The 27,988-nt window shown below is 41.3% G+C and overlaps 2 protein-coding genes across 4 annotated transcripts in view; one reads left to right on the forward strand and one right to left on the reverse strand.

Moving 5' to 3' along the window:
• The window catches only part of smim29 (small integral membrane protein 29), a 5,575-nt gene extending 5,454 nt beyond the window's left edge, over nucleotides 1–121 (reverse strand). The window contains exon 1 of one of the 2 annotated variants that reach the window (XM_086012634.1): nucleotides 1–121. This exon is cut by the window's left edge and continues 23 nt beyond it. The gene's annotated coding sequence lies outside the window, so the exon portion shown is untranslated. The other variant, XM_086012714.1, reaches the window with a different exon arrangement.
• Nucleotides 122–2,579: 2,458 nt separating this feature from the next.
• On the forward strand, nucleotides 2,580–27,978 carry pacsin1a (protein kinase C and casein kinase substrate in neurons 1a). 2 transcript variants are annotated; one of them, XM_086012930.1, is made up of 10 exons: nucleotides 2,580–2,769; nucleotides 14,889–15,018; nucleotides 19,624–19,780; nucleotides 19,854–20,089; nucleotides 20,563–20,718; nucleotides 20,969–21,144; nucleotides 22,964–23,084; nucleotides 23,672–23,778; nucleotides 24,095–24,291; nucleotides 25,501–27,978. In XM_086012930.1, exons 2-10 carry the CDS (start codon nucleotides 14,959–14,961, stop codon nucleotides 25,608–25,610), a joined length of 1,320 nt encoding a protein of 439 aa, XP_085869056.1. In that variant the 5' UTR covers nucleotides 2,580–2,769; nucleotides 14,889–14,958; the 3' UTR covers nucleotides 25,611–27,978. The 2 variants fall into 2 exon arrangements, with proteins under 2 accessions (XP_085869056.1, XP_085869145.1); XM_086013019.1 differs by lacking the exon at nucleotides 2,580–2,769 and adding an exon at nucleotides 13,220–13,397.
• The last annotated feature ends 10 nt before the right edge of the window (nucleotides 27,979–27,988 follow it).

The following is a 27,988-nucleotide window of genomic DNA, read 5'->3' on the forward strand; positions in this document are numbered from 1 at the left end:
TTTGTGTTGCTTCCGCAAGCTGCTTATCTTTTGCAAGTTAGCCGTAGCCGCGACGGCAACAGTAGTGCTTCCTCTTTCAAAATAAGACGACTCGCTCGCTGTTTTGAACAACTGGGCCCCGTTGATTGCCTCATTTCTCTAGTACTGCATGTAAACGGTATAGTGTAAAAAATTACCCTTGAGAAAGATACATCAACTGTCCTCTTCTATCAACGTATTTTGCCGCTTTGCAACCTGTGTAAAATACGACAGCGTTTTTGGCAATCCCGGCTGCAGTCCAGGTGGGAATCTCGTCTCAATTGAGTGGCCAGCCTGGGATTGAATGCACAGTCACTATATGTCAAATACAACAGTTACAACATCTGATCAATCATTCATAAAACCTCATGATGTTACTCTTCTCGGTCCCCAACATTTTTTTCAACTCTAAATGGTACTACATTGGAAAATGCTGTCATTAAAAATCTCAGCTGTTGCCCTGTCTCATGAAAATTAGGCTACTCATTTCTGTCTTGTTGCTCAAAATGACCAACACAGAAAAAATAACGCATGATACGATTTTTCTCAGTCGCTATGGTACATTTCTCAGAACAGAATCGACATTTGCAAATTAGTAAAACATCATGGCTCCCCTATAAAAGCCACTCTTTCTCAAAATCTTCATTACATCTATCATAAAGTAAATATTTGTGTCACTGAACATGTCAGTGCCATCAGAACGACAAGTCTCGGTGTCATTCTGTGCAGATAAGGCAGTCAAATTGCTTAGTCATAGTGTCAATATAACAGTGTACTACTCTGGAGGGAGGTGTCTTGATGTGTGTTTGGAGCAGGGACGTGTGGTCAGGGAAGGCAAGTTAGGGTCCGCCGCCCCCTCCTGGCCATTCTCTGCATGTGAAGAGTAAAAAAAAACATGGTTATTTTAATTTCCATTTCATGGTGGTCCGTGCTTTACATTAATGTTCCTTTTTAGTCCAATAATGATCAATTATTTGAGGACTGTGTTTTAATCTGGAATGTGCGAGGTGCTCTGTGTTGACATAATATAGCAGACCACCCACAACATGAATAAAACTGTTCAAGGCCAGATTTTTGAATCTTTATGTGTGGGGCTGTCACAGGTAAAAAAAAAAAAAAAACTCAGCATTTGAAAGGTCTTTATGTGTGTACAAGGGCTAAGTGTGTCACTTACACACCTTGAATGTATGCACTTTGGGTGGAGGAAACCTGAAATGAGGGCATGCTTTTTATACCTTGCCTCCACCGCATTCTCAAAAAGGCTTACCTGCCTTTTTCTTGCATGCTCCAAAGGCTGTATAGTAAATCTGGCACCCCATGAAGGTGAAACATCCTATTGCACTTTATGAGTCATTCCAACTATGTTGACAGGCCGCTGATGGCAGGGGATGTCTGTCACTTGCTGATTCGTGCCGATGTGCGGACAGGATGCGGGGGCACACCTGGTCCATATAGGCTCACCCACTGCCTGATGGTAATGTTTCCTTACTGTATTACACCAATGACATTCTATCATATAAATTGGTAAAAAAGGATCAGCATCATCTGAGTTTTATTTAGACGTGTAGAGCATTTCCACATGCCGATGGGGGGTAGGGGTTTGAAAGTGCCAATCACAAACAGTCAATGAAATAGCATTGAGAGTTTTTTAATGACATTTTTAATCATTTGTTATTACAACGCAAGCAGTGCATTTCTGGACCTGATCAATTGCCACACGCTTTGCACATTCAGTCACATGCAGGTGAGGGCAGGGGGAGCCTGCACTGATCGCATATCCTTGATTATGTCACAATTAATTGTTTTCTTTTATCAAGAAACCTAAAAATCACAAAACCCCATAAAAATGTGAAGTTTTCACTCTTTATTTCTGCTAACAGACAGATCGCAACTGCATCGCACAAGAATGGGCCAATGTGCATGACTGTTCAAAAGTCCATAATTAGTGTTTTGAGTGTAAGTGTAAGTCTTAAACATTTACCGAGAAAAGACAAGACAAAAACAAGGCCCTTCTTTCCTTCCTTCTTTGAACGTGTGCAGCGTTTGTGTACCATAAATGCTTCCACCGAGAGGACTCTTCAAATAAATCTATAAATCCCACCCAGTCCCACATTCCACCCCATGCAGTATATGCCAAGGTGACGTGATTGACAAGCACAGAAGTGACGCCCCTCTCTTCCCATCCGCTCAGCGATTGGTTTTGGAAGTGGAAGTCGCATTTTGGTGGCTTTCCCATGGTTGAAACCCCCACTTTACCTAAATTTGGGGAAATCCACAACGGTAGCGTGTATATATATATATATATATATATATATATATATATATATATATATATATATATATATATATATTAGAGAAAAGGGAATGGGTCCAATAGAAGACGATTCAATTCAAACAAAAAATGTATATCGAAATTGAATATATTGAAATATAATAATAATAATAATAATAGTAATAATAATAATGATAATAATAATGATAATAATAATAGTAATAATAATGACAATAATTTGCATTAGCATCAGCCCCCTCTTGCAGCCAGTTTTGCGTGGTCCATCGAAAGGAAACCGAGGGGACATCCTCCCACGTCGCGCCTGTGCTGTACTGTCGCGCTCCCTCTTGCTGCGTGCATCGTGATCAGGCTGCAGAGACTTGCGGAGGTCACCTTCTGTCCCGCAAGGGGAAATACTGAATCATTTGCAGTCAAGGCTAGGCTGGACTCGTTGCAGCTCCGCAAGCAGCGTGTATCTGGTAAGTGAGTGCGCCACATTTTGCGCTGTTTAGATGCGCAAATAATAGCACCCTTCCGCAATTGTGAAGCATGAGTATAGAGGAATCTCACCGCATCATATGCCAACGTTATCCCTTCATAATCATTGGCAATTATGTAGCTTCTAAATGATGCATGCGTCATGGCATTGTTTTCAAGTGAAGCATCTTGCGTCATGTCGTGTTTCTGTTGCTCGTCACGGAATTAAATTGTTTTATCGTGCAGACCACTGATGTCTCCTACTCTGTAATTAAATGCAGTCTTTTTTTAATCTATGCACTGCAATAGCGATCCAGTGTGGGGTTTTTCATAGGCTTAGTGGTGTCCTCAAAGGTTGTTGCCATGTTATTGTAGTAGATGGAGATGGTGGCCATGTCTGGAAAGGATGGACGTTTGTATACCATTTCTTCCCCTTTCCATGCACCGTATGGAAAAAACAAGGACGATCAAACGGCATACGCTGCACACAACAATTGTTTAATACTAGTTGAAAATCACTGCCTGTTATATTTTCGAGAGGGGATTTTTCCATGTAGAGGACACGAATATAAATGCGAGCGCTCCTCTGTGCCGTTATGTAATTGGTTGTCACAGCTCAGTGAGGAGCCATCTCTCGCGTCATTGTTTTTCTTTTTTCTCTGGCCAACGAGCAGCAGCACTGAGGCACATCCTGTGTTTGCTGCATGTAGTCTTTAAAATTCTCTAAAATGCATCCATGTGTAGACGTGATAGAAGCACCACTCCCCATCCATATGCGTTTGTTTTATGAGGCGGCATGTGTGTTTGTGTACATGGCGGGTATAGTGCAGCTCACAGATAACAGCAGCCGAGTCCCACATCATACAGAATCTCCGGAAGACGCATAGCAGCCTGAAAGGCGTTTGTGTGTTGTTTTCAATTGAGATCAGGCGTTCTTCAAAGGGTGACAGAAGATGACGGACAGGCCGCTCACTACAGAACTGTCCTAGGTCCTGAATGCTCAATTTGCCTCGGTGGGTGTCTGCCAAGGGCCAAGGTGCCCCCAAGAAAGAGAGGCCGATGATCATAACATCAGGAAGTGTAATTCCATTATATTTCAGGGGGAGGGGAGAGCATGATTAAGTACTGTACTTTTCATCTATCTATCTATCTATCTATCTATCTATCTATCTATCTATCTATCTATCTATCTATCTATCTATCTATCTATCTATCTATCTATCTATCTATCTATCTATCTATCTATCTATCTATCTATCTATCTATCCATCTACCCATCAATCTATCATCTACACACGCATGCTATCTTGATGTTGTTTACATATTTGACTTCTTTTTTTTAATTGGGGCAATTATCTGTCAGTGAAATCACTGAGTGACTCATTGCCACCTCAGATCTGATCTTTGCATTTATCTCTTGCCATTCACCAGTTTATTGCTCTCACTGCAGTTGGCTGAAGCTCACACATGACTGCGACTAGCAGAGCTGCCAACCTGTACAAATTGACTTCCATAACAATTCGTCTGAAATTCCATATTTTGTACATTTTATCAGCGAAATGACTGTGGGACAGTTATTGCAGTATATTATGGAATAGGATGCAAAGAATTACACATAGTTTTCAGTTGCGCAACATAATGATTGCGCTATAACCATTATCATTGATAAATTATGGCTTCAATATTTGTTCTGGTAATGTATTTATTGCATCAACCTTGTAATGATGGATGCAGTTGCAGCGTGAGTCGGCACATATGAGATTTCAAAAAATACCTGTGTCTATGCATTCATTTGCCTTTAGCAATTCTGTTTCTTTCTTACTGTTTCGTACAGTAGAAAAATGTCATGGTTCCGCTGTAAAAGCCATTTTCTTTCTCAAAATCCTGAGTACATCTTTAAAAGTAAATATTTGTGTCACTGAACATCTCAGTGTCATCAAAACAACAAGTCTTTGTGTTATTCTGTACGTATAAGACAGTCAAATTGCTTAGTCATGTTGTCAAGGTAACAGTGTGCTCTGGAGGGATGTTCTGATATAAACAGTGACAAAAGTTTTGATGACAATTGTTAAGTTTCACTTTAGTGTATGTGGACGATTGATTGCAAGAGAGCGGCCGAGATTCACATTTCACTTTTAATGTTTGTACTGTAATTTGTTGACAAACCATCTCATTGTGATACAGAAATGAAAAGACAATGCAAACAATAATTACAAAAAAAGTTGAAATGTGAACATGGGAAAATGAAACACTGTAGCAATTACAGTGTAGTCGTTCCACTTTCATTGGGCCACAAATTCTCATCCACATCAGAATTTCAGAATACTGGTTGATCACTTGTTATTTTATTCTTCACATATCCAGCTTTATTAAAAGAAGGTCAAGGACAAAAAGTGTCATGGAAATTATTACGACAACTAGTTCAAGCATTTTGTATGTAAAGACTTATACTAAAGTCACAAAGTTGTGGAGTGTGATTATCATACATTTTCAACATGTCATAAGCAATTGATGATGGCGGAAACAGCAGAGAATTGTACACAATCTTTTTTTGTGTGTGCTTATTTTGATCTCGGGAGAGGTCTTAAACTGGACTTGATGTTGTCACATGGTGCAACATGCTCTTCATTGTGACCTTTATTTTGTTATCACATCATGTGTGTGGGCCACAGAGGACAAAGTGATTTTTTTTTTTTATTTTACACCCCAAATCCCCTGCAATATAAAGAGCAGGTGAGTGCATTTCAACTGTTAGAGGTGGATACAGCAGTGTCTGACAGGGTGTGAAAAATGCGGCGACGTACGAACGGAGTGCACACATGGCAGAAGACTGTCCTTGGTGGGGACAGTGGAGAGGATTACACTGAGTATACATTGCATCAGCTTGGCTTTTACACTAAAAGCTTGTGAGATAAACATTGGTGTTGATTTGCATATCACGCTTGTCGTATTAAGCATATTTCTTACTGTACAACTATGGCAACCTCTTTTACACTCATTTTGTGTGGTTGGATATTTGATGTTCATTTCCTTGTTTGTTATTAAGCTGTAAAATGTCAATGTCCTGTGGAAATACGATCCTTATATGAATAATACCTGCAAATGAAGTGACTCTGCATTTTAGCATGCTTTGTGCCTGAATCAGTTCGATGTAGCTTTTGTTGCTCATATCTCAGGGTGAGTCGGCTTCATTGCGTTTCTGTCCGGAAGCCGTTCCGTCCATCCATCATTTACTGTCTCTGGTCTTCTGCATATGGTGTTTGTCATCAGGCTGTGTAGACGTCCGCATTAAAATGCAGAAAATAGAATGACTGACAGAAGCAATTGAACTCATTAAAGCATCATCATCATAACACCTTATGCAATAAAAACAAAATGGGTGCATGTAAAAGTGTGCTAATACTGGTACTCTTCAGATGCAGTAAACTGATGTCACAATTTTTCAAAATGTACCCATTTGCAGCAGTATGTCAGATTCGTTTCCAGTAAGGGTTAGACTCCGCCAAGGCTGGCCTTTGTCTCCGATCCTGTTTTTAATTTTTATGGACAGAATTTTATCGGCGCATCTGAGTCGTTGAGGTCATCTGATTTGGTGGCTTCAGTTTTGGATCCCTACTTTTTTGCAGATGCGTACTGTTGACTTCTTCAAGCCGTGATCTCAACTCTCAATTGAGCGGTTCGCAGCCAAGTGTGAAGCGATTGGGATGAAAATCAGCACCTCCAAATCTGAGAACATGGTCCTCAGTCGGAAAAGGGTGAAGTGCCCTCTCCAGTTTGGGGATGAGATCGTGTGGAAAGTGGAGGAGTTAAAGTATCTTGGGGTCTTGTTCAAGAGTGAGGTAGAATGGAGCGTGAGATCGACAGGCGGATCGGTCTGCTGTGATGCAGACTCAGTATCGGTCTGTCGTGGTGAAGAAAGAGCTGAGCCGAAAGGCGAAGCTCTCGATTTACAGCTGACCTGTTTTCTGAAGCTGAGCCGTGATTGGTCGTTACCTGAGCCCTGAGTAGTTGTGATGTCATTTTCAGTCGAGAGAAGTGACAAAATGGCCGCCCCCTGAAATAGCTAAAAATGAGTGGATTTTGCTACTTAACTCATATTCCGCAAACGCTATATTAATCAGAATGCTGTGTTTCAACTAGTGGGCCTGCAAGAACATATTCTTGAAAAAAATATGTTTCGGGGTGTGTGTGAATTTTCTGGATCATGAATTTTCATGATTGAGCGATATTTGAAATGAAAGACAAACCGTTGCATGGAAGCCTCACCGCGATATTGGCCGTTAGACGATTGCAATTTTTTTGTTTTGCGGTGTGGTTAATGTTTAGCTCGGCCAGCTTCATCGTGATAAAGTGATACACTTTATCATTTCGCATGGCCGAGTCAAAGTTGTGTTGGACTTGCTCGTCCCCGTAATTATCTAGGAGTGCCATTACCTCCTCATCCGTCCACCGTTCCATTCTTGGAATAAGAGTTTGTGAGGAGTGAAAATGAAACCAAAATTGACCACTAACGCCGAGTTGTGTAATGGTGGCCGGAGGTGTGCCCAAAAAAAAAGCCGATCCAAAACAACACACCCGCAAGTTCAACCAACCAATCAGTGTTCTTCAGCACAGCACGCCCACTAAAATAAAAAGTTCAGGGTAGATATACGAAGATCCTCCTGGCTAGGTGGGACTCGGATAGTTCCTGGAGGAACTTTTCAGCCCCGGAACCTTTTTTGTGTGTGAACACGAGTGTGACGCAAACTACCAGGGTAGATACGGACGTTTTCGAATTAGTTCCTGCGGTGTGAAAGGGGCTATAGACGAATGTGCTTAGTCTGTCTATTTTTTTAAGGTTCCCGACTTTCGTTTATTGTCTACAAAATGGGCGTCCGTCATAGGTGGATAGACGGAACGTTATGTCACATAGGCGGAACGCCCAGCTCTGCCAGTGACAGTCATAGGCCTCCATGAGCGGCTATGAAATGACTCAAATCGTGCAATATGACGTTTCACCTTCACGGGGCGCTGCATTTACTACAGTGTCTGGAACGCACAAGAAGAAAGGCACCAAAGTATGTAGGAGAATGCAGTTCCGGCCAGGCATAAACAGGGAACACCCTAATTTCAGGGTTGCTTCACCCATCGTGCAAACATTTCATGAAGACTTAAGTCGATGGCAGAATCCGTACAAAGCAGCACGCCTTTTCTGACTTAAGCACACGGGAGAATATGCCCCAACGTGCGTTGCATCCTCAGGCTACTCCACGTGTGTCAACATCAATGTACTGCTCTGTCTCACCAAAGCTCATTTCTTCATCAGCCACCATCACAGTGAGTCTGTTTCCCCTTCGTTCTGCTCTTCTGTCCATCTCTATTTGCCCCCCACACTGTCTGCCCCACCGCCTCTCGCCTCCTCCAGCCTGTCATTGGGAGGCTGGTGGCAAAAGCCTTTCTCGTTATATAACACTGCAGCATCATGCGCCGTACTGGGTGCAATCATAAGTCAATGCAACTGTGTGTTGATAGTTGGGCAGTCACCTATGGATGATGTAATGCAAGGAAGGTGCTGGGTACTCATTCTCAATGCCGATTACACCTCCGTATTTACACACAGTTTGTCCATCTACATGCGTATGTCAGCATGGACAGCTAGAGCCGAACATTATTCTGATGCTAACATCATTTAACTAACATGTTCCTTTTCATTGCTTTCCCTTTGTTTCCGTGTGTCCACGCAGCAACTAGGGATGGATCAATTCTGCATATTGTGTGGCACTAACTATTGATGATGCTCGCCTTGAAACAGTTGATAAAGTGCACCACTTGGCAGCAGCCAGCAGAGGCACTCTAAATTAAGTCCCAACTACTTTACGGTTAAAGAACACTGCACGACGCAAGATATGGGAAGCAGAACTAAACATCAATGGTAATTAGTTCTAGCAGCATTAAAGGGCAAGGAGTCTGAAGTTTTAGCCTCACTTCTCTGATCCACCCGCTTCGCGTCTGACAAAAACTGTGCCACTCACCGGCGTGCATGAACGTGATTCTTAAACATGGCCATTCATGAGCAACCCATTATGAAAGTGCATCGTTGTCGCAAACAGTTGTAGAGAACGCACGTTGTCCAACTTCATCTAAATAGCAGCGCGAAGGATGCTAAGATAGCATTAGCACTGTAAACATCCCAACGTTAGCTAGTCATGGCTGCTGTGTTGATATAATGAGTTATTCATAATCGAGTGGGACTATTACGCTCAATTTATCATCTTAAAGTTTTATGTTTAGGTATTGGTAGTTTGATATTATATTTCGGATGTGCGCCAATTTTGCCTTGGAATGGACCAGCCTTTCTGGAATCTACTGAAATTCCCGATGGCCACCACGCCCCTGTATTTGACTCGTGCTGTTTGAGGTTGCGTTGGTCAAAAGTCAGAATGTTTTTTACATGGACATTTTCAGCATTCAGACAGTTACATTTCTCAATCAATCGTTCTCAAATTATTGTTGTTAGAGGCCACTGAAATCAAAGGTAAGATCGCTAAACTACATGGTCTTCATCATAATTGTTTTCAATTCTAGTCATACTGATCATACTTAAGCTGCCGCTTCCAATGTCTCACCATAGATTCATTGACACTAAGATTGCGTGCAGCAGCGTGGTTTCCTTCATGGATAGCAAGATCGATGGCCTTCAATTTAAAGCTTGCATTATTCGAGCGTCTTGGTGTGGGTTCCATGATGAAGGTGTGACAATTTGAAAATAATTAACTATTTTTAATTTGTCGTCCGTGTTCTATCTGTTAAAGAAAAAGTAGCATATTATTCTTTGCATTGATTTTTTTCTTAGTTTTGATTCTAATTCCGGTTAGAGCCCCCTTAGCGGTGGAAGAAAAATCCACCGAATTGTCGCAGTTTTATATGAGCCGCATGGTTCACAACCTAGGAAAAAAGTAGCACCTTATATACTGTATAGTCCGGAAAATATGGTAGTTGTCTGTCCTATTACTACTTGTGGTTGACTAAGGAAAAAAATGCTACATATTTACAAGGACAAGACATGAGGAAAATCCCTCACAAGGCACAAAGAATACAGAACCTTGACTTGCCGGAGTCATTCATGATAAGGTAGCTGAGTCATCCCTTTACTATACAGTATATGATACTGCTTTTCTGCATGATAGACTTCCTCTGCAAGGAAAAGGCTTATTAATGAAAGCAATGTCATCAGATATTTTACTAATTTACGATATGAAAACTTTGATGGTGACGCGTGGTGTGATGAAACAGCATTATATGAGACCACCAGTCATTTACTTCATAATGCTCTAGTGTAGTTATTCTCAACGGGTGGGTTGGGGCCCAAAGGTGGGTTGCAGACTTATTTTGGGTAGGTCGTGGACAGCTATTAAAAAAATTACATGCATTTGTATTCAGATTTTTTTTTAAATCAGTACTGAGGAATACCAAGTTCCCACATACAAGAACATACAATATTGGGTATGCTTCAGGAAATGTTACAAATTAAGTGCAGCTATGCCTTAGCTAGCAATATGCTTATGGTATTGTGACCAGGGCGCTCAGATCCAAGGACTCAGGCCAGCTAGTCCAGACCAGAGTCCAGACTAAACATGGGGAGGCAGCATTTAGCTGTTATGCTGCAAAAAAGTGGAACAAAATGTCAGTGGAGATTAAATTTTCACCAACTGTAGACACATTTAAAATTTTAAAAAACATTTATTTTCTCAAGCGCCTATGCATGAAATCTGCACGGTATTTTTATTTATTTATATTATTTTTTAAATGTATCTTGCTTTTAATCATTTTAATACAATCATTCTATCCATGTGTCATCTTCCAAACCGCTTAACCTATACAGGGTTGTGGGGAGGTGCTGGAGCCTATCCCAGCCGTCAACGGGCGAAGGCAGACTACACCCCGGACTGGTCGCCAGCCAGTCGCAGGGCACACACAGACACCGTCACTGAGCGGGAATCGATCCCACGCTGCCCGCACACAACTCAGGCGTGTGTACCACTACACTATCAGTGACTCCCAATTATTCTACATGATTTATATTTCTGTAGTTACATTTCTGTATTTCTGTTTTATTTCACTTTTTGTAATGCTTTATGTAAAACATTTTGAATTGTCTTGTGCATGAAATGTGCTATACAGATAAACTTGCCTTCCCTACTAATATAATAATGATATAATATGAAATATAGTAATATATTTGAAAGTGTTCATGAATTAGGGGTTGGTTCAGCAGTAGGTGGTATTTATTTCTGAAAAGTCATAGTTATAAATGACAACACATTGCAAAATACGTATTGCACAACCTTTTTATAGGTTAAACCTAAAGGCAAAAAATGAAAATATCTAAAAAACCTGATGTGCTAGAAAAAAGTGAACGACATTCTTGAAATCAGTGTCAAAAATATATTAGGGCACACAAACAGCCACCTCTGATTAAAATGTGTTGTTTGACCTGTGTAACTTAACTGCAAACCCACTGTACTGTACTGTACTGAACTGTACTGTACTGTACTGTACTGCACTGCACTGTACTGTACTGTAGTTTTGGTTGTCCAACAGATAACGACTTCTCGACAATGTCAACATCCTCAGTTCAGATACTTGGAACAGTTCTCTCTGAATTTTATCTTTCCCTTTTTATCATTTTTCCATGATTGAACCGAGGTTCTGCACATATTAATGTTCGGTTCGAAAATGTTGTTCTACATCACGGTAGTATAATGTCACTTGGACAATTATCTTAATGACAGCAAAATCTGCACCAGGCAGCTCTGTTTCCTGGCAACAACCGAGAGATGAATCACATCGCCGTTCTCTTGCCCGTGTGACCAACTCCACCCTTCTCCCTGGGATTGCCGCACCTTCACTCCAGCTGCCGCCCCTCCGCTTGTCCCTCGTCTCCCCTCATGTCACGTCCCTCCCTACCTCCATGTCAATCTCCATTAGTTGTCACCACCCAGACGCTGCTGTCTCACCCTGTTTGTCTCTGTCAGCCCTGTGTCATTCTGCCTAAGCCCATGTCTCAATGAAAGACCTCCCTCTGTCTTGCGCCTAGTGTGCCCTGTTTTAGCTCTGGGTGGACACACACAGGGTGTTTGCGGCTTCCAACACCACCCACGCAGTAAAAGCTAACAGCTTGTTGCCTGTGGAAATTGTTTTGCCACAACATACGTGGTTATCATTACTTTTGCATACCTTGCCATCTTAATTCTCAACTATTGTTGTCCAACCAGGCAGAAGGGCTAATGTGCAGCAGGGTAAAGTTAGTTCATCTCTATGAAATCTTCTTACTGTAACAAGCTTACGTGTTTGTTGTGGGTTCCATTGAGTGCTACAAGTGGCTCATGTGGACACTCAAATGTATCAAGAACATGCACAATACTTCATTTTACTTGGGGATTTAGATGTTAGGTTAACTGAAGACTACATATAGGCTAAAAAACAATCCATCCATTTATCAAGGACAGGACATTCAAACTGGCATGTGCAGAAAATTCACAGATATATATTTCTTATGATTCACATACTGCTTTGGTTCGTAACATCCATCAGAAAATAAGCAAAAATGGTGATCATTCATTTTCAAAGTTAAAGTAGATGTTTGTAAATGTTTTATTTTGATGAAACACAAAGATAATCATTCTGCTTTCATGGAGGACTACAATTTCTGTTGAGAATTTAAAATTCAGACTTTGGACACGTCTAAGTTCAACAATGGTTCCAAACAATCAGTTATCAAAATAATCAACTATTTTAATAATTGATTAGTTGTCGATAAATGGTACGATTGTTGCACCTCTAATTTGATGTGTTTAACATCACAATGTTGAGACAGCTATCTTAATTAAGCAGATCTGGGCATTTTACTACAAATTGAGCGTCCGTTATTCGTCATCCGTCTGCAGAATGGGTACCCTTCCGTCATCCGTCATTCTGCTTTTGTTCCGGGGGTAAAAAAAAATAGTATATACTATAGGCCGGTCTGCCTCTAATTTTAAACGGGCGTCCGTCGGCGATCCCGACTAAACTTTCACTAGCACCCAAATAGCCCCTATCCCGAACCCTCCAACCTCCAAGGCTTTGTCCGTCTACTTTAAAATTTTTCCCGTCATTCGTCAATTGTCAGCAAAAAGGGCGTCTGTCGGTGACGGATAGATGGACCGGCCCATCACGCAGGCGGAGCGCCCAGCTCTGCAATTAAATGTACAAGACAAATACACAAAAGGCATAAGCTCAACTTTGCATCGCCGCTATGATTCATGAATGAGGTTGCCATGGCCACTCTGCCGTGCAGCCAGAGTTGTTGCATGGCCATCACTAATTTGCATGTCAACCTCGCGTTTGTGTCCGATCCACCTCTTTGCGCTTCTTTCCACCGAGCTCCCTCCCCCTCTAAAGCTATTCAAGTGGAACACGGCAGGATTATCTCCCAGCCTCTGAGACACATTTGTTTGGTCGCACTCTTCCTCTCCGGGTTCACTTTAGCAACAGAGGTCAATATCAACCTTTGGTTTCCTTTTAAGATCACCAAAGGATACATTTGGACTAAACAGTTTTCAAATCTTCTTGTGTGTTTTGCTGTTTATTTTTTTTAACAGAGGCAATGATGGTAAGTGAATATGCACAAGTGTTTCGTGACATACATCCACATCTTAAGATGTGCTCTACCTTGAATATGACATTATTGTGATGAATATGGAGCAGTATTAGAAACAGTAACTGTAGACATTATGGCAACCTCCTCAGCAGTAAAAACCCTGGAAAATCTGAAGGCCGTTGAAATTTTATATTTCATTACACTTGCAGTGCCACCTCCCACTATTTTTTTCTCTTTTATATCTGTTGGGACACATGACACAACCAGAACTGTAAGATGCCTTGTTTTTGCGCTTTGCAGCTTTGTGAGTCACCAGTCTTTTATAAATTGCGCATTGTGACTGACTCTTCCGTTCCGTCTCATGGTCTTTCCACCTACATAAGTATGCCCATGTGCAAAAATGTACAGTGCACAGGATTGTTTTTCAGAGTTAAATTTAGCTTCTCGCAATTTTGTTTGGCTTATTAGGGGATTGTTAAGATCATGCTAGATCTTAACTGGCTTCCACGTCAACTGGTGTTGTCGGCACAAATGGAGAAGCTGATTGGATGAATCAGTTGATGGACAGACTGCTTGACCAGCACCTTGTGATGGTTGCTGAGATTATGACTGCTTAACTGTGAGGCTTCTTTTGGCTTTCTCGTCATGATAACATTCATAATGTCTCTGGGCTTGCAGTTCATCTTTGTCTTCAGAAACTTTCTGAGACTTTTTTTTCAGGACAGTCAAAATACTTTGCTACACCAACCTTCTACATCAATTAAATAAGTCTGTAAGAACTCATTGGAGGGCTTTAGACTCAAATAGCCCTATTTTGATAGACTGGCATCCATGCGTTTGACGTAAAAAATGGCCGTAATTTCATTTACGTGCCAGCGCAAATTGTAAATATTATAATTTGTAAATATTAGACTGGAAAACATTTAATTACAGGAAAATCTGTGCAGGAGTCGTGTCAACCAAGAATCATTATATAGAGCATATTGCATCACAATGGATTTAAGAACCCAGAGTGGAAAGCATCAAATTAGTGAAATGGAATTGGCTTTAATTGGCACTCAATAGGGCTTCTTGTGATTTTTGGGAGCATACCAACCACATGTCAAACCAGAGATTCACCTGAAATGAAACCAGCAACTGCTGTACTCTGTCGAAGGAAATATATTAATACTGTAGTGTGGAATTTGCATGTAAGGTGTCCACATAATGGGTCAGGGCATGTGTAGTGGATGGAGTCAGGATCATGCATGTGTGACGGCAGTCGGTCTTTTCTAGGACACGCCAGTATGAGATGTGCATTCTCATTCCTTGGGGCAGGGAAACTGGATGTGTGGCTGAGGAAACTATTTTTATCTCACTATTATGAACGTCTCACTGAAACAGTTCCTTTCAGTAATTGCCACATTGTACCACAAGCCCTGTTTAGTTATTCTTGTGCGTTAATATTCATACAGGAGCTTCTTGTATGTTGTGTAATCGTCTCTTTTGTTTCTTTTCTTCCAGTGTAAAAGAAACCAAGTGCCGTTGCAGAGCACAAGTTTGGTTGAGAAGGACCATTGCAACACCTACAGAAATGTCTGGCTCCTACGATGAATCTGCAGGTGCTGACGACACCATGGACAGCTTCTGGGAGGTACAAAAACACAAACTGGCACCTATAAGTATGACTTTGTAACTGTCATGATATTAAATCTTCAAAGTTGTGAGGTCTTCGCTCATAACACTAAAAAGAACAACAGGAGGCTGCTCAACATTGGTTTCAAGCTGGGTCTTTCTCTCTGCCCCAGATCCTAGGGTTAGCAACAGATCACAGAGCCCAGGAGAAAGCTCAACTTCCCATGGCCACTTTACCAGTTCTTTCCAAGTTAGTGGTTACTCCTGTTCCTGGTCCCACTTCATCCATTGCCCCTGAGAAGCAAGTCTCATTGCATTCATCTGACAGTACTCCTCTGCTGCCTCACAGACTATTTGTACCATATGAAGCCTCTTCTGGCTCTGCTGCACCTCTTTTGGCTTTAGTGTCCAAGGCCCAGTCGTCCCTGGCATACCATGCACATGCTTTAGATATGTCCTATGGGATTCTGCTTCCATCACAACTTGCTGGGGCTTTTGATAGTTTTGCCCCTGTGTCTTACTTTCCCATCTTCAGACGTAAGATTGTAATGACTGCCCTTGCCTTGGTGGCTTCAAGCTACTCAATCATTGATGAGACTGTAAAGGGAAGCTTGGAAAGCTTGCTATGCAGGTTGATTGTGCTAATGGACAAGGGGGACTCCCAGTCATTTCCACAAGAACTTGCTACACAATCTTTCCATTTCTTCCAATTGGGACATGGGTAAGTCGTAATGCAGCCGAGGTATGATGCCATACTAAAAGCACCAGACTTTAAACCTTCCAAGTAGGTGGCTGTGCTCGATGAGCCTGATGTTCAACTGGACTGCTGTGTTGTCAGATTGCCATTGTCCTCAATGGAGATTTTGTAGTGCTTTCTGAGGCATCGGATCCCCTGATCTTGGATTGTTGGAATCTTAGAATTTTGAATACTGACATTGTTTCCTGTTAGTGTCCCTTTCAAGATATTAAGGCTCCCTGACTTTTACAGTTTGAACTGCTGGTGTGACCATGTCATCATATTTTCCAGTGCATTGAGGATCCACTGTGTCCCCTGGATTGATGGAGTCCTCACCATCACATTATTCATTAAATCCCAACAGGCAGTCTTGTGCTGTTGTCTCTTTTTGGACTCAGCACTGCATTCCTCCTACCTTCAGCAACAGATTCATAGATGACATGAATAGTACCACAGAAATCATGCATCCTGCTATGATATCCTTCTCAAGCCTTTGCCATTTGGTGGTGACACTCCAATGGTGAACCTTAGCTACAGCTCATCTATGATGTTTCGTGTTCACAGATGGAACTCAGTAGTGTTGCGATGCCTTTTAGATTAACTGGTGCGGGATGCTTGGGTAGGCTTTGTCGAGGTACAGCTAAACGACAGCGAGTACGTTTTGTTTACTCTTGGCTTCATTCATGAACTGAAACCCACTGCTGTATCAGCCAGGTAGATGAAATGTCCTTTTTGGGTCATTGGGAACAATAACCTCATTGGCAAGCATGTATGTTCTTAGCTTTTTGATAATGATAGATCAGAATGTTTACCCTCTTGTGTCTAGCAGGGAATCTCTCTGAACTGGTAAAGTCTTTTAATTTTAGCACAAAGCAGCCTTCAGCTAGAGCCCAGAGTCCAGGTTGCAGCTTCTTCTTCCACAGTGTTTGAATGAGCTTTGGGAGCCACTTCAGCAGGTGTGAGCTGCATTTGCAGATTTTAAAGGTACCTGATGGTTCTTGGACACTGCCCGTGCTTTTATCACCACTGCCCTCGTCTCAGCTTGTAAAGTCTGCCATGTTAAAAGGCATGTGTGTGTATCGCGAGCATCGGCAAAATAAAGAATAGATATTCACTCAAAGGAATGCATTTGGATGGGTCTCTGTGCCTGGCCGTCACACTGTCTTTCTTTACATGTGTCAACGCCCGTCCTTGGCCTTTCTTCAGAGGTATGCTGCGAATTGGAAAGGGTTGTTGAAAAAGACTTTCCTTTTTTGGTGCATCTCCCTGTGCTTCTCGTAGGTGTTTTCAGTTCTCCGAACCTAGATTAGCTTTGACATCTCTGAGTTTATCTCATTCAGGTCCACTCGCTCCTCTTCACTTGCATCCTTCCACCTTTTCTTGAGTGTCACTAATTCTCCTCACAGCTTTTTGATCTGCCGCTGTCTCCCGATAGGTCCTGCTCATGGCTTGGTGGCCCTGCCTCTTTTCATGTCAAAAGTTTTGTGGCACATCTGGTATACATCTTCAACCATGGCCATGACCTTCTTAGCTTTATCTCCTTTCAAAGTGTTGTCCATGATGGTACAGTATTTATATCCTCATCCAGTCGGGCCCATCTGCTGTCTGCTGCTAGTGATACTGTATGTTTAAATAAGAATAAGAATAAGAATAAGAATAAGAATAAGAATAAGAAGGCCTTTATTGATCCCACAGTGGGGAAATTTTCATTGTTACAGTATCAGAGATATAGGTCACACAGAGACGGCGGCATAATGTAGCCATTAATGTATAACATTAACAGTAAACATTCAGAATCAAAAATCAATGTAAATATACGCAGTAACCATGCGTATATACACATGTATATACACTCCAACATACATCTACATATAAAATATGAAGAAACACTTATTAAACCGGTACATAGCGCAGAGGAAAAAAAATGTGGTTTCCTCTCAAAGTCCTTTGGAATTGCAGGTTTCCAAAGTCTTCCTGTGCTCTGGGTAGTTTGATTAAGAAGGTCTGGGGCATTGTTTGCCTCCTGGCCCCGGTCTTCCACCGACTGAAATCATTCTGTGTAAGATGAGGTGCTCTGCGTTGCTGACAGTGCTCTTTGCACTGAAACGACCTACGCGTATGATTTAGAGTCTTCAATTGACCTAACATGCATTGTTTTGGACTGCGGTAGGAAGCTGAAGTACAATGAGAAAACCCACACAAACACTGAGAGCGCATAAACTCCACACAGGCAGGCCGAAGCCGAGATACAAATTCTAAAAACCTTAGAACTGTGAGGCAGATATGCCAACCACTTCTCCTCCATGCTGACATAAAAATAAATAATTTAACTTAATTTTAATTGTTAACAGAAAAAAACCCATCTATCAGTAATAATTCACTGATGTTGTCGGATTTAAGTTCGAAAGAATATCACAAGTTGTTTGGACACCATATAAATCCCAACAAGGTCGATATGTACGAAGATGCATTGGTTGTGTAAGAGAGCAATATCACTTTAAAACCCATCAAATTAGTGTTAATGAATTCCCTCTGTACAGAGTCTTCATTGTGTCATTGCTCTCAGCTACAGTGGCACAAAGAGCCTCAGTCATCATGATTATGAAGAGGACTTTTCTCACTGTGCACCACTCGTTCCATCCGACTAACGCACCCCAGATCACATTGTGGTGTGAAAAGATGTTATTCATGATTTTGAAGTAGAAATCACCTGTGTTTTGTTGTTGTTGTGTTTTTGAGGGTACATGCACACAGACACACACCTGATTCACAGCCTTCTGTAGCTCTTTCTTCTCAAACTGAGACTGCTCTTGCACATGGCAGAGCCAGTCATAGTACACACCAGCCACACATTACACTGCCTCTTTATGAGGGTTAGCATTAGCATGCACACACTCACAGTCTGCATCCTCTATTCATTTCCGTCCCTTTTTTTTAACACTGCCTCTTCATGAGGGTTAGCATTAGCACGCACACACTCACAGTCTGCATCCTCTATTCATTTCTGTCCCTTTATTTTGTCATCCATCCCTTCAAATCTGTCCGCCTGCTCTACACACCACTTGGGGGATTAGTGTGCACACTCATGTACACACACTAACGCAAGCCAATGCCATTGCATAACTACACATGCAAAGGCACGAGCCCCTCACTACCTCCCCTCCTCCACCAGCCTTCATGAGCTCACACACCCCTCCAGGCACTGAGCAGGCGGAGCCACACCACCAGCCCCTGTTTTGTTAAGGAAGTCCTTCTTAAGGTGCCATCTCTGAATAAAAATGGAATCTGTACAATGATACAATGGTGAAGATCAGTGGTGGAACATGCAATTGGTACCTGAGTCTCTAATGGGGACTCACCTGACTTAATCCACCCGTTACACTAGTTGAACAGCACTAAACATGGCTACGACTTGTGTCCAGTTGTCCAGATGACGACTGGTAATCCTCCTATCATGAGACACTCACTAACCTGCACATGTCACAATAACTTCCAGTGGATATTTTCTTCTCTTTTTCACTTATTCCCATCATCCTTTAAAAGGGTTGCAAAACGTAAAAAATACATGCAGAGTCAATCCTTTGATGCAGTCTGAAATCGGGTGCCTGAAGTGCTCTTTTTCTTGTCATTTTTATTGACAATTAAAAAAAATGTGCAGCAGACATCAGCTCAGCAGTTGACTACATAACCCAGGTTTACTGGTGTGCAGTGTATTCAGTGTGGAGGGTATTCCATTGCAAATTAGCTGGAGAGCATGTTTTGGATATGTTTTGATTAATAGCAACACGTAATAATGACATTTAATGTGTCTTGCAGGTCAAATATGTTCATAGGTCACGATATGGTTGTCCATACAGCATGTAATAAATGTTGATCATGTGTTCCCAGGTGGGGAACTACAAACGTGCTGTCAAGAGATTTGACGATGGCCATCGACTGTGCAATGATCTCATGGGCTGCCTACAGGAACGGGCCAAGATAGAAAAAGCTTATGGGGATCAGCTGACCGCCTGGTCCAAGAGATGGAGACAGCTCATTGAGAAAGGTTGAATGCTATAAAACAATACGTTGACATAAGTTGACACATTTAGTCTCAATTTGTATTTCATTTGCATCAGGGCCCCAGTACGGCTCTGTGGAGAGGGCCTGGTTGGCTGTCATGACCGAGGCTGAGAAGGTAAGCGAGCTGCACCAAGACGTCAAGAACAACCTGGTGAATGAGGACGTGGAGAAAGTCAAGAACTGGCAGAAGGAGGCCTATCACAAGCAAATGATTGGAGGCTTCAAAGAGGCAAAGGAGGCAGAGGAAGGATTTAAGAAGGCTCAGAAACCCTGGGCAAAAAAACTAAAGGAGGTCAGAAAATGCTTTATTTCAGTAGAATATGCGTCTTTACCTTACAGGCAAGATGGTTTCTGTCACTTAGATTCATAAATTCCTCTGGAGAAGAAACTGTTTGTATCATATGTACTACATACATTAGGAGCCACTAAGATTATAAGTATACGCATAGTGCTAGTTTGGGAAGCAGCCAGAGTGAAATCATCCTTTCGATCATAAAAGCATTCTGCTTTGCTGTACTGAGTCCTGATAAAACTTCTGCTCTAGCAACATCCACTTTAATCTTTTTGGGAGACTGCCAGATCAGCCACAACATACTGCTTCTACATTTAATTTGACATACATCGACATAAAGTAGTCAATAAAAGCAATCTGTGATTCTCAACGTCTGAATACAAGTACATGATCATATTTTTGCGGTGGCTGTGCCCTGTCTTCATGTCCGATTGTGTGTGCAATAGTGAGAAAGCCTGTGTTTCGACATACAGATGGAGACAGCGAAGAAAGCTTACCACATGGCATGCAAGGAGGAGAAGCTGGCTGCCGCTCGGGAGGCCAACGGCAAGACTGAGGCTTCTGTCACACCGGACCAGCAGAAGAAACTCCATGAGAAAGTGGACAAATGCAAACAGGATGTGCAGAAAGTAGGGAAAAGACAGGAAAATGTATACCTATATAGACCATCGTCTTTGGTTTTGTAGATCCATAAAGGTATTCCTATAATTGCTTCTATACAAACGATTCATGAGGAATTTGTTTTATCTCGTTGAACATCTGAATACCGTGTAATCTCCATACGTTGTATGTTAAATAAAAATTCAGGACTTGAAATGCTAGAGTTTCTGATTTTCCACAGAACTTTGCAAGTGACTTAATGGTTTTAATTTCTCTCAGGCTAAAGAAAAGTATGAGAAGTCTCTAGAGGAGCTCAACAAGTGTGCACCGCCCTACATGGAGAGCATGGAGCAGGTGTTTGACCAGTGCCAGCAGCATGAGGTGAAAAGGCTAACTTTCCTGAAGGAGGCCTTGCTGGACATCAAACGCCACCTCAACCTCACAGAGAACCAAAGGTGAGCCACACTAAAACTGTTAAAACACCACACACACAGATCTTTGTCCTGCAGTAGGCTGAAACAAGTTCCATTTTCTTCCCATGTGATATTAAAAGTAGGTCGTTCCAAACCTTAGTGTGCAGAGAAAGAAATGAAGACCCACTTTCTTCATTGGAGTCTTTACATGCGGTTCAATGTATTCATTACTTACATTCCATGTGTGTTCTTTTCTTTTTACATAATTCATAGTAAGATAGTGGTAACTGCTACACGTGTATTCCATTTCTTTCCTTCTGCAAATTCTGCTTTATCAAGTTTTGAAAAGTCACTTACAAAATTGACAGTGTGAACACACAAAAAAAGTATTTACGTATTTGATATTGACAACAACGATCTTATTATCCTTGCAAATTATGGGGGTGTGAATACATAGTACGGTATTCCCCAAAGTATGACAAAGCTCATAATTTATAGTTGACAAGTTACGTGTCACTGACAACTGATTCAAAAACCATCCCAAATCAATAGTTTGATACTGTCGAAATATAATCCCTTTGGAGGAGGAGGAAAGAAGACGAAGAAGTAGAAGAAGAAGAAGAAGAAGAAGAAGAAGTAGAAGAAGAAAATTTCATGCTCACTTATTAATTGACTGATAAATTGAACATGTCATGCCGTAAGGAAAAACTGAGCCTTGATCCATTGGGAAGTGACGTTCATTCTGGTGTAATTGCTGTTCATCAATTATTAAATCCCATTTGGAAGATTATAGTAGTCAAATGGCTTCCATACGTCGTATTTCTTACAACTAATTTACAAGAAGAAAATAGTTTGTACAAGAGGGTAATCGGTTTGCATTTTACTATGAAATTAAGTAAAATGGGCTTGTCACATTTGGTGCAAAACTAACAAAAGCAATCTACGTACAGTACTATCGCCGACCATCACTATATCGTTCTCTCAGCACAGGCTCAGCTCACTCAGTAGCCACTGAAAGTCACAATTTAATGACTCATAAAAGTATATAAGATGTAGTCAGACTCGCCTGGACACATGGCTTGGACTCTGTAACTCATCCTCTTGATAGGGGTTGAACACTCTTCCACTCTGGAGTTGCCCCCAGTCATGGCGCCAAGCAGGTGTGGGTTGATTGCCCCAGGCTCAATGCCTGTATGTTGGGCTTCACCTTAGTGGACGAGAGGGTAGCCTCCCTCCGTCTTTGGTTGCGGGTACAGGTCCTACTGTTGTTTTTGGCTATGCATCAAACAGCTCTGAGCAAACCGCTTCTCGATTTACTGGTTGATCTACAGTATGTCTTCCACCCCCACCTGTGGTCACGAGCTGCGGGTCGTGACTGAAGGAACAACATCCTGGAAATAAGCGGCCGCAGTGAGTTTTCCACATAGAGATATAGGTTGATAATTTCAATCAGAGTACAGCTAAAGCAAGTATGGAGAGGACCCAGATGAGGTGGCTCGCACATCTGGTCAGGATGCCTCCTGGACACCATCCTGGTAAAGTTTTCTGGGCATATCCCACCGGGAAGATGCTGAAGATCCTATGCTGGCCTCTGTGCACCTCAGAAACACCTGAAAGACGAAGTGGCCGTGGAGAGGGAAGTCTGGGCTTCCCTGTTTAGGCTGCTGCTCTCGCAACTGATTGGATGATCAGAAGAAGATGAAATTGTAAATTCAAGAAAAATAAAAGCTTCACTTAAGCATTGTGTTCATCTCAGCTCCAAACTTCAACTAAACTGTTGGTTCCATTGGCAAACTGGACAGCGTCGTCAAGTGTATTCTGGTGGTTATTTCATGTCACTGTTTGTTTTTGCTTTCCTTAGCTACGCCACAATATACAGAGAATTGGAACGTACTATCCTGTCAGCGAACACACAAGAGGATCTGAAGTGGTTCAGCAACAACCACGGGCCTGGCATGCACATGAACTGGCCCGCCTTCGAGGTACGACCTCAAACGTATTCTCACATAGATTTGATTCGATCTTTATTTATCTTGAGCAATCAAAAAAAAATAATAGTAACGAGCAAACAATGAAACTCCACAAAGTGTTAAGTTCAAGAAGAGGCATCAGGAAGCAAAAGCCTATCTAGTCCTGTCCACTCCTCCAAAAGTACTCTTGTAGGTATTCCCCAGGTTTCAACCCAATAAGACAGATATGGAACAATAAGTGCACAATACAAACGGTATAATGTATGCTGATTCCGAATATTCCTAGTTTTACATAGTATTCAAATCTTTCTGGCAGTTGGCATTTACAAGTATCAAGAATTAATTCATTTTAAGTTCAAATATATTTCATGTTACCCCATGTTTTAATTTATGCTTTACAATAATGACCACTTCTTAAAGCTGATGCCATTCCTCCCCAGAACATAAACTATTTGTGCCATCTGCAAAAATAACACATTTTTTCAAAATCGGAACATTTTTGTACAAAAGAAACAGTTTGGATTGGTGTGAGGAGAGTCAAAAAGCAGCTCTCAATTCATATTCTACTTTTTGCACCCATTTGAATGTGTTTCGAACAGGAATACAACCCGGACCAGGCAAGTGCCCCTCCAAAGAAGAAGAAGCCAGATGGAGCCCCGCCCACTCCTAGCACTGACCACGTGGCTCCCCCTGGTGACCGGAGCAGGTTAGTTCCTTTGGCTTTGAAAATGAGATTGTTTTTTTAAGAACATTTCTTAAATCAAATAGAAATATATCTTTAATTACAAATGTGTTTTTGCCTCAAAAAAGGATGGAAATAATCCCACTACTATTTTCTTGTAGTACTCAATCAGACCATGAATATGATATTCTATTCTGTTTGCCAGATATACTGTCAAAAAGTTATATATAGGTCTATGGCACATGAACGAGTTGCATTTTTTGCCTTTCACTCATTTAGTATTGGATCTATTACACAACACATTCAACATTATCATGTACTGTAAAATGTCTTTGTCTAGCGTGAGCAGTTATGATAAGAACCAAGCATACTCAACTGAGTGGTCTGATGATGAGCAGCCTGCTGCCTACTCTGGCAATGAAAACGGTGGAAACGGAAACTCATTCGAGGAGGATTCCACCGCTGGGAAAGGCGTACGTGTGCGAGCTCTCTATGACTATGATGGCCAAGAGCAGGATGAACTCTCTTTCAAAGCAGGTAAAACACCAGCAACAGCATTTCAAGATATTTTTGTGCAACTGCACCTTACTTGTTGTTTACAATGACAAAATAGGTCGTAAATTCCCTACATTGCCTTCAGCTGCATTTTGATGTGTCTTCCGCTTAAGGAAATGACTGTAATTAGTCAACAATGGCCACCAGGAGAACTAATTCTCGGCACCTGCCCCCAATTATAAGTAGACCTACATAGTGATATGTAACCATTTGAGCACAGGCTTTTGGCAGCATTACAACTGGTAAAAAAAAAAAGACACAGATATAATTGTAAAATTACACACTTTAGGAAGAGCAAAACAAATTAGGAATGACCTTAGGGATGTGTGGAAATGACTGCACCGCATCCTTTTATTGACTGAAAAAGATACTACTCCGTTTAACCAACGACACCATTCTGCACTTTGGTTTACTGACTTTACAGGGTGGATTTGAAATCCACTTTATAACCACCATAAAGCCATAATCTTTTTGCTTCCCACCACCAATTAATCATTGGGCAGGGACTATTGTCTGTCATTTGTGTAAACCAAATCATTTCTAATGGTAACTTGTGTCAAGTACACACTGTCTGTAATTTTTTTTCAGGTTCACATCAATGAATTTGTAAAAGAAAGGATATTAAGTTGACGTAAGACTGATCTGATTATGTGATCTGTCTCTAGTTTTTGTTGAAAATTTCACAGGGAGTGGGCATGACTTTAATGGGTGTAGTAGGTTCTTTTGCAATAACCTTTGAAATTAATATAGTAATAATAATAATAATAATAATAATAATGTACATTATAAATACAAGATATAATTCATGTGTTCAAATTACACTGGTCAACGTTTTTTTTACGAAATCTTTTAATCAGAGAATCAAGTACATTTTTTTAGATTTGTTTTCTTTTTTTGCACTGATTCCGAATCTGAATCTATGAATTAAGGGTTAGCTTCAGCAACAAGTGAATTTTTTTTCTGAAACGTCATAGCTGCGAACTACAACTCATGGTAAAATCCCTATTGCACAAGCTTTTAGAGGCCAAACTTAAAAACAATACAATGAAAATATCTCGAAAACCTGATGTGCTTGGTAAAAAGCAACGCCAAACATACGTTCACGGGCACATAAAACCATCTCATTATTACGTTATTTTTACCATTTGACACCATCCTGCGTGCTGATGAAAGTATGCTATGACTTGACAGGCGACGAGCTGACCAAGACTGAGGATGAAGACGAACAAGGCTGGTGTCGAGGTCGTTTGGACACCGGCCGAGAGGGACTGTACCCGGCCAATTATGTTGAGCCAATCTAGGCCAATGGCTGGACAAAGAAAAGACATGCTCCTGGAGGCAGCTTGAACAGCACCATCAAATTGCACCGCACATAGCCAGAGACTTAAGAGAAACACATCCCTTGTCCAACTGATGCGTGAAGCAGTCATCAAAACTTAGTAAGCTAAAAGACAATACATCGGTATAGTATATTTTATCCAGTTTTTGGTGTGGTTGGACACATTTCAAAACAACAGTGGCAGTTATCCCAGTATATACACACTCAACTATAGACCTTGACAGGAACATATGGCTTCTCTGTGTAGCTGTATATAATGTACAATGCAGCTTATTTCAACACGCAATCCGTTGTGCAAATGAAAGTCGAATATAATCAGTTATAACCATTCGACAAAGACGAGCTTCTCTAACCTGCATTGTGTATATACAGTATGATGCCATTTTTGTGTAGCTTTTTTTTAACGCTCTGTGTGATCAGTCATCATTCTTACATCAGGAATGCTGTGTCGTGTTTTGAGTACCACAAACAGTATCCTCCTTTTCGGGGGGGGGGCGAGCGGGGGGAAGTATTATTTTTCATGCTCCCCTTTACCCTTGTGTGCAGTGTTAAGTGTTTAACTGTTTCTGAGCGTGCATAGCAGCATGTGCTATGCAACAACTCACATTCCCTGGATCCTACAGCCTTGTTGAGGCCACAATCTGATGCAACGCTACGACTACAAATGCAGAAGTCACTTTGAAAGCATCGCATGCATCTGTTCTCATGAGAGGAAGCTTGCTGCCGATAACGCTTGATTTTTTATGTTTGTTTTGTCATCATGCAATCCATTGAGAAGAGACATGTTTCTGCAGCAGTTTCCATTCTAAACCTACTAACAACTACTGTCAGTGACGAAGCAAAGCCGGATCAGTGCATCCTTTTTGAGATGAGAACTGCAGTTTAGAGGGGTTTCGAACAATGCCTATGCCAGCATTTTTCTACCAGGAAGGGGTCAATGGAGGCATGCTGAGCCCCAGACCACTGTGTGAAGACCAAGCCTCTTCAACGGGACATGAATGTACTAGTGTTCAGGCATGAAGGAGCCATGCTGTCCAACAGAAAACACAGTTCTTCACTGTCAGAAACCCCCTACTAGTTATGTGGCCCGTTTTTATGCTGAGCCAAAGAATGACCCGCTACCATCAACTGCGTTTTCCCTCCATGCAATAACCTCAGATATCATGTAACTTAGACAAAATCAATTTGTAGCTGCCTCCCAGTCCACCAAAGCTTCATTTGTCTTCACACCATTGGCAATGACACAGGGAATATTTTTGTCACCATTAATGCACTACATGTATCGCACTTGCAGTGCATTATGGGCTGGTTTTCATTTTACTTCTTCGAAGTTTAATTCATATCTACGTTTGCATTCAGCAGATTGATTTGGGTGTTCTCATGCGATGGGTTACTCCTAAATTTGTTCAAATGGTTGCTGTATGGGAGATGACCTATTAGAAGTGCTGGAGTTTTGGACCAACATTCAGATGTGTTGCTTGAGGTATCACAGTGAGGAGAAACACATCACCAGCTCACAAGTTGTGTCTTACCAGTCGAGTTGTCCAGCAAAGCAAAAAGGACTCGTATCATCCAGGTTCCATGTTCATGTAAACACACGCACAGATACACAAACACACACACACACACACAACAAGAATACATACACTACACACAAAAAGTACCTGGTTGCATTACCATTTTGAGGGAGACATCATTCAGTATGTATGCGTTGTGTAGAAAAAAGTTTAAAAAAAAGACAACAACATGCAAGTGATTGACTACTAAGACAAAATGTAGTGTTATATATGTAAATGTGTTTCATTCAAATAACAGCAATGGAAAACATGAAGTAATAGTCATAGACACCATATTGTATGAATTTCATGGCGATGGTAAGTGTATCATAAAAGCGTTACACCCCAACCTGTCAGATTTGTATATGAAGATGTAATTTAAAGATTATATTATTCTATTGTAACTGTACAACTGTGTTGAGTTGAAAATGAGACCTAACCACGTTGAGGCAGTAAAAATGTGTAAGTGTAAATGCTTTTTTTTTTAATGTCAATCTCTTCCTTATGCACACAGAGGACCGCATCTCATGTTGTGGAAACCCTCTATTAGCGGTCTAGGTGATGTATGTTCATAGTTAGTGATGTACTTTTATCTCCTAACTGGTGTAGTGCCTGTTCATCTTGATGTAACAAGACGTTCATTTAAATATGCATAAAGATGATTATGATCACAGATAAAAACGACGATAGTGATGAAGAATCCCAATCAAATTTGTTGTGATTATGTCAATATTGCGATATTGGTTTGAAAGGGAAACAAGTTTGTTTGAAAAAGCGTGGTCTG

Source organism: Filicampus tigris, chromosome 1 (assembly GCF_054856515.1).
Source record: "Filicampus tigris isolate MCC_2025a chromosome 1, RoL_Ftig_1.0, whole genome shotgun sequence".
Taxonomy (NCBI): Eukaryota; Metazoa; Chordata; class Actinopteri; order Syngnathiformes; family Syngnathidae; genus Filicampus; species Filicampus tigris.

Excerpts from the sequence above, each read along its gene's own strand:
- pacsin1a (XM_086012930.1), top strand. The coding sequence starts at position 14,959 with ATGTCTGGCTCCTACGATGAATCTGCAGGTGCTGACGACACCATGGAC. Across the intron at positions 21,145-22,963 it reads AACCTCACAGAGAACCAAAG|CTACGCCACAATATACAGAG; the intron begins GTGAGCCACACT and ends TGCTTTCCTTAG. Across the intron at positions 24,292-25,500 it reads TGAACTCTCTTTCAAAGCAG|GCGACGAGCTGACCAAGACT; the intron begins GTAAAACACCAG and ends ATGACTTGACAG.